The sequence below is a fragment of the Myotis davidii genome, unplaced genomic scaffold (assembly GCF_000327345.1).
Source record: "Myotis davidii unplaced genomic scaffold, ASM32734v1 scaffold1104, whole genome shotgun sequence".
Taxonomy (NCBI): domain Eukaryota; kingdom Metazoa; phylum Chordata; class Mammalia; order Chiroptera; family Vespertilionidae; genus Myotis; species Myotis davidii.
Genome location: NW_006294679.1, coordinates 215,643 through 223,180, shown reverse-complemented (window position 1 = coordinate 223,180; position 7,538 = coordinate 215,643). Strand labels below are relative to the sequence as shown.

The 7,538-nt window shown below is 42.8% G+C and overlaps 1 protein-coding gene across 1 annotated transcript in view; it reads left to right on the top strand.

The window, feature by feature from the left end:
* Window positions 1-682: 682 nt before the first annotated feature.
* The window catches only part of RIPK2 (receptor interacting serine/threonine kinase 2), a 46,833-nt gene continuing 39,977 nt past the window's right edge, over window positions 683-7,538 (top strand). Inside the window, exon 1 of the mRNA XM_015567397.1 lies at window positions 683-715. Coding sequence (XP_015422883.1) covers window positions 683-715 — 33 coding nt within the window. The remainder of the gene's footprint in view (window positions 716-7,538) is intronic.

Below are 7,538 nucleotides of genomic sequence, written 5' to 3'. Positions count from 1 at the left end.
ATCGGCCCTGCTCTGAGCCTGACCAGGGGCTGCACCTAGGGATTGGGCCTGCCCTCTGCCACCCGGGAGCAGGCCTAAGCCAGTAGGTCGTTATCTCCCGAGGGGTCCCAGACTGCGAGAGGGCACAGGCCAGGTTGAGGGACGCCTCCTCCCCCCCGAGTGCACAAATTTTTGCACACCAGGCCTCTAGTGGGAAAATAAAATGAGAATTTGACTAGGCTACAATCTAACAGGTGAAGGGAAAATTTCCTGAGATTTTATAATCTAAGTGAAAAATAATTTCTAGATTCTAATTCACCTGGTTAATTAATGAAGAGAGTTCTCTAGTTCTGAACTTATTCTGGTCGACATTTTTGTTGAGTTGAAAACACAGAAGGGAAAGCAAGCAACACTACTGAGGGTGTGCCATCTACTAAACACCACACATACATTACCTTATTTCATAGTTACAAAAGTTAGTTAGAGCAATACTTTCACAGAAGGAGAAAATAAGGCTCAAACATGTGAAGCAGCTGCCCAAGATACACAGTTCGTATGTCAGAAAGCAGAGAATTAAAGTCAGGTCTATGTTCTTCTAAACATCATACTTCCTGGAAAAGACAGCCAATATAGCAAAATGCAGACTTAAGAGATTCATGAAAGACTAGAAGAATGAAGCTACATAGAAATGAAAAAAGTTAACATGATTAAGTTCAAAATTGAACTAGGTCTACAGGTGAGATATTACTACACACTTACTAGATAGCTAAATAGTAGCAATACTAAATGCTGATAGGATGCAGAGAGATAGAGCCTCTCAGATATTGCTGGCTGGAATGTAAAATAACACAGTCACTCTGGAAAATGGTATGGCAGTCTCTTCAAAACACTAAATATGCCCTTACTATTCAACCCAGCAATTACACTCCTGGGCATCTGTCCTATAAATGAAAATGTATGTCTGCATGAAAACCTGCACACAATTGTTCTAACAGCTTTATTAGTAACTAGAGGCCCAGTGCACAAAATTCGTGCATGGGGGGCAGGGGGGAGGGGTGGGGAGAGTCCCTCAGCCTGGCCTGCACCCTCTCCAATCCAGGACCCCTTGGGGATGTCCGACTGCCGGTTTAGGCCCCATCCCTGCAGGATGGGGCCTAAACCAGCAGTCAGATATCCCTCTCACAACCTGGGACCACTGGCTCCTAATTGCTCACCTGCCTGCCAGCCTGATAACCACTCTGCCTGTCTGTCTGATCGCCCCTAACTGCTCTCCCCTGCCAGCCTGATCGCCCTAACTGCTCTCCCCTGCCAGCCTGATTACCCCTAACCACCTCTGCCTCAGCCCTACCACCATGACTTTGTCTGGAACAGTGGTTCTCAACCTTCTGGCCCTTTAAATACAGTTCCTCATGTTGTGACCCAACCATAAAATTATTTTTGTTGCTACTTCATAACTGTAATGTTGCTATTGTTATGAATAGTAATATAAATATCTGATATGCAGGATGGTCTTAGGTGACCCGTGAAAGGGTCTTCAACCCACAGGTTGAGAACCGCTGGTCTGGAAGGACGTACAGAAGATGCCCAGTCTAATTAGCATATTACCCTTGTATTAGTATAGATAGCTAAAACCTGCAAACAACTAAAATGTCCTTCAATAGGTGAATGGTTAAACAACCTTGGTGCACCCTACCCTGAAATACTATGCTGCAATAATAAAAAAAGAATCAATTACTGATACAAGATACAACTTTGGTGGACCACAAGGACATTATGCTGAGTGAACAAAGCCAACCTCCAAAAATCACATACTTTTGCTAACATAACATTCTTGAAATGATAAAATTATAGAGATGGAAAACAAATCAGGGGTCAGGGATCGGAGTGGGGGTTATGACTGTTAAGGGTTGGGATAAGGGAGATAGCTGTGGTGAGAGACTAGTTCTGTAGCTTGACTGAGGTTCAAGAATCTATGATCATGACAAAATGAATGGTGCAATGTATATGCATTGGATGAATGCAAAATTGCTGATTTTGATATTAGCTTCCCAAATTCCTGTTTTATCTATTATTTCCAAATGAAAAAAAAAATTATACCTTAGGTGTTTTAAAAAATGTACCTTGGGTGTTTCAGTTTCCTGGGCCTGCCATAAAAAAGAACCACAAGCTTGGTAGCTCAAACCACAGATATGTATTATCTCCCATTTTAAGAGGCTCAAAGTTCAAAATCAACATGTTAAAAGTGTTGGTTCTTTCAGAGAGTGGTGAGAAAGAACCTGTTCCATTCCTCTCCCCAAGTTCCTGGTAGCCTTACATATTTCTTGGCTTGTAGATGGCTTTCTCCCTGTGTCTTCACAGTATCTTCCCTTTATCCACATGTGTCTCTTATCCCCTTCTTATAAGGAAACCAGACATTTGGATTGGGCCCATCCTAATGACCTCATCTTAACTTAATCAGTAGCAAAGACCCTGTTTCCAAATCCAGTCCCATTCACATATACTGAGGGTTAGGGACTTCCGCTTGGGAGCACACAATTCAACCCATAATACTCAGACTAAAAAAGTCAACTGCACAAGTACAGGAGAGAAAGCCTCATTTAAAGGCAGTTTATAGCCCTAACTGGTTTGGCTCAGTGGATAGAGTGTTGGCCCTCGGATGAAGGGCCCCCGAGTTCAATTCCGGTCAAGGGCATGTACCTTGGTTGCAGGCACATCCCCAGTAGGGGTGTGCAGGAGGCAGCTGACAGATGTTTCTCTCTCATCGATGTTTCTAACTCTTTATCCCTCTCCCTTTCTCTCTATAAAAAAATCAATAATATATATATTTTTTAAAAATAAAGGCAGCTTATATTTTTTTAAAAAAAGGAAAAAGGAAGGAAATAGTTAAAGAACAAAAATATCTAGCTTTAGTTGACCACAGGCTCAACCTAAATTAATAATTTAACAAGACTGCTTTAAGAAATGAATACTGTCTTCCAGGGCACTAACAGATTCAGATCAGAGGCAGGCACAGTCACTCTTCCTCCCACCTATCCAATCTCACATCAAATTTTCTAATCTGTTTGGATGTAGGGGAATACTGAGAAAGTAAAAGTGGATTTACAGGACTGTGGAGTCTGAAGACCAAATGGAAGTAACTGAAGATACTGAAGACTAAAAATGACAATCTGTCTTCAAAGTACTCATCTTTCAAATCCCTGATACCACCTTAAAGTGGTATCTCCTTTTGTTTGTTGAAAGAACAACAAAGCTTAAATTGTCTAGATAGATTTAGACTTATTCAATGTAACACAAGCAGGTAATATTAAAAATAAAAGGACCTCCTAAAACTTAGAGAAATTCAAAATAGAAATCTCTAACCAATGAAAATGCCCAGCTCAAGCCCTAGCCGTTTTGGCTCAGTAGATAGAGCATCGGACTTCGAACTGAAAGGTCCCAGGTTTAATTCCAGTCAAGGGCACATGCCCGGGTTGTGGGCTCGACCCCCAGTAGCAGAAGGAAGGAAGGAAGGAAGGAAGGAAGGAAGGAAAATGCCCAGCTCAAAATGCAGTGAATCCCCTATTGCCAGGACGTGCTCAGTGAGGTGCGTCCCTGACGGCCCTTTGTCAGGTGTTCTAGCACTAAGTGGGAGCGTGTGCTTAGTGTCTCCACCTTTTGTTTTCCTTTTCAGTACTTTTCACAGAAAGATGTTAGTTTAACCTCCTTGGGAATTTTTTTTAATTCTCACCCGAGGATATGCTTACTGATTTTAGAGAGAGGGCCAAAGGGTTGGGGGAGATGTAAGAAAGAACATCAATTGGTTGCCTTCTGTACATGCCCCAAATGGTGATCAAGCCCAAAAGCTAGGTATGTGTCCTGACCAGGGATTGAACTCGAACCTTCTGTTACACGGGACAATGTTCCAACCAACTGAGCCACAAGGGCCAGGGCTTGGGAATTTTTAAAAAATAATTCCACTGTTTTCTAAATACTAAAGGATAAAAATGCAATTTTAGATTGAAATATATTTGAGCCCTGGCCTGTGTTTGTAAGTGGTTAGAGCATGGGCCCTGCCCACCAAAGGGTTGAGGGTTCCATTCCTGGTCAAAGGCACATACCTGTGTTGAGGGTTTAATCCCCAAGCCTGGTTGGGGCACGTGTTGGAGGTAACTAATTTATGTGGAGGCAACCAATCGATGAGTCTTTCTCACATAAATAGTTTCTGCGGTTCCTCTCTCTCTTTCTTCTTCTCTCCCCCACTCCCTCCCTTCCACTCTCTCTAAAATTCATTGGTAAAAATATCCTCTTGTGAGGATTAACAAAACAAAAAAAGAAAGAAAAGAAAAAAACGTTTGAGAGTGTTCTGTATCTTGATTTTAATATTGAATGTAGAGAGAGGGTAGGGGGGAGAGAGAGAGAGAGAGAGAGAGAGAGAGAGAGGGAGATGTAAGAAAGAACATCAATTGGTTGCCTTCTGTACATGCCCCAAATGGTGATCAAGCCCAAAAGCTAGGTATGTGTCCTGACCAGGGATTGAACTCGAACCTTCTGTTACACGGGACAATGTTCCAACCAACTGAGCCACAAGGGCCAGGGCTTGGGAATTTTTAAAAAATAATTCCACTGTTTTCTAAATACTAAAGGATAAAAATGCAATTTTAGATTGAAATATATTTGAGCCCTGGCCTGTGTTTGTAAGTGGTTAGAGCATGGGCCCTGCCCACCAAAGGGTTGAGGGTTCCATTCCTGGTCAAAGGCACATACCTGTGTTGAGGGTTTAATCCCCAAGCCTGGTTGGGGCACGTGTTGGAGGTAACTAATTTATGTGGAGGCAACCAATCGATGAGTCTTTCTCACATAAATAGTTTCTGCGGTTCCTCTCTCTCTTTCTTCTTCTCTCCCCCACTCCCTCCCTTCCACTCTCTCTAAAATTCATTGGTAAAAATATCCTCTTGTGAGGATTAACAAAACAAAAAAAGAAAGAAAAGAAAAAAACGTTTGAGAGTGTTCTGTATCTTGATTTTAATATTATCTTTACTGATAATTCAATTGTGAGAAATACTTTTCCAACTGACATCTGAAGAATTTGTTTAGTTTAATTATCAGAAAAAGCATCATATTATCAATTTTTAAATGGTATCATGTTTAATCTCAGGTCTGAACATAATTAGAATGGTTAAGTGAGAAACATTATTGTGCTCATTAACTGTAAAAATGTATACTTCTCTGGCTCTTCATAACAATAGACTCCATGTCATCAAATATATCAAATTATTTTTTAGGTTGTTTTTTGGGAAAAAGATAACAAATGTGCCCCAAATGTTAGTTTTCCCATGCAGAACATTCATTATTATGTAATTACTAGAGGCCCAGTGCACAAATTTGTGCACCAGTGGGGTCCCTAGGCCTGGCCTGTGTTATCCGGCCAAAACCAGCTCTCCAACATCCCCCAAGGGATCCAGATTGCGAGAGGGCGCAGGCCAGGCTGAGGGGTCCCACCGGTGCATGATCAGGACCGGGGAGGGACACAGGAAGTTGGACAGCCAGGGAGGGACCGCGGGAGGGCTCCAGGGTGTGTCCGGCCTGTCTCACTCAGTCCTGATCAGCCAGACCCCAGCAGCAAGCTAACCTACCAGTTGGAGCGACTGCCCCCTGGTGGTCAGTGTATGTCATAGCAAGCAGTTGAGCGGGCCTTAGCATATCGTTAGCATATTATGCTTTGATTGGTTGAATGGACAACCGGATGACTGGAGACTTAGCATATTAGGCTTTTATTATATATGATAGAGGCTTCACCAGTGTTTGTTTTTAACTTACTAGATGTTTTTGAACTAAAAATATAAAAATTAGAATATGAGATGTTTTAAATTCTTGGACTTTTTAGGTGGTTTCGTTTTCAACTTTTTGGTCCTGTTTCTAAATTGAAGAGATAAGAGATTTCAAGCTACTATTTCCTGAAATAGCACATGGAAAAACAAATCAATTATTTTATAGGATTTTCAACAGGTGGATTCATGTTATCCTAATTTGTATAATTATTTTCATTATTTTTTCTCAGTCAATTGATGTAGTTCAGTATTCTTTAAGCTTTTTATCTTCAGCCAATTAATTATGGGAATTAAACTATATAACTAATAATGTATATTTTAAAAACTGTATAATGGTGAAAACCATCATGAAAGGTAAAGGTTTGAGGTTACGGTAGATAAACTGAAGGTAGTTCTTCCATCCTGGGGTTCCCCCACCCAGATTGTACTAGTCCTTTGTCTTTCTCTTTGTTGACTTTCTCCCATGTTTGTCAGAGCACATCCTCTATTAGTTTTTGTTGTTGTTTTAAGGTGGATGGATGGAAAGTCCTTGCTTCCTGTATGTGTGTTTTCATTCTGCCCTTGTACTTGATGGGCAGTTTGACGGACTGCAGAATCGAAGTTGAAGTTACTGCCCTTTGGGACTTGGAGACATTTCACTCACAGCTGCGCTTTCTTTCGCATAAGAGATCGGGGATCTGGCCGCTTCAGTCCGTCTGAAACTCTCGGAGTCCTCCTGATCCTGGTCCTGAGCTGCCTAATGCAGGCTTTGCGCTGCTGGGGTCTTTCTGCATTAAGGGTTCGGGAATCTGGAGAAGAGCTGCGTATAAATTAATGAAGAGACTAGAGAAGAAATATGAATTTGGGAGGCATGGGGGAGCCAGGGGAGGCTCCACTCTCTAGTGGAGTGGGCTCCCACAGCTTGTTATTCACACATTTAGCCTCCAGCAAAGCAGATAGACATATCAAAGGTGAGTTGGTAAATAAAGGGCCAGCAGGTGGGGGAACTGTCTGGCTGCTCCAGCAGCAGGTGGTGATGTGCAGAGCCAGGTCTCGGCTGGAGGAGTCTGTCCGCCTGCGGAACCAGCTCCAGCTCCGCTCACCGCCCTCAGTGTGCAGACCCAGTGCTCCTGGCCCCCCTAAGCGGTTCCCCTATTTCTGGGTCATTTCTTTCCCCCGGGTTTTCTGCTCTTCTTTTCTGATAGTCTTTGTTACCTGAATGAGTGAATGAGTGAGTGCAGTGAGGAGAGGATATGAGTGCTGAGTGACTGACTGCGGGGAGGGAGGGAATGAATAAGGGCATGAGTGAGTGAGTGAGTGAGTGAATGAATGAGTGAATGAATGAGTGAGTGAGTGAATGAGTGAATGAGTGAGTGAGTGAATGAGTGAATGAATGAATGAGTGAGTGAATTTTGAATGAGTGAATGAGTGAGTGAGTGAATGAGTGGGTGGATGAGTGGATGAGTGAATGAGTGAATTTTGAATGAGTGAATGAATGAGTGAATGAGTGAGTGAGTGAATGAGTGAGTGAATGAATGAATGAGTGAATGAGTGAGTGAGTGAGTGCACAAGTGAGGGGGTAGGGAATGAGTGAATGTGTGTGACTGAGGGAAGAGTGCATGAGAGAAGGAATGAAATGAGTGAACTAGCGAACAAATGAATGAGGAAAGGTGTGACTAAAGGGGCGAGTGAAGGAGTAAGGGAAGGAGGGATGGAGGGAGGAAGGAGGGAGTGATGGAGCAGCGCAGCCGGCTGACTGCGCACCCGCCAGGC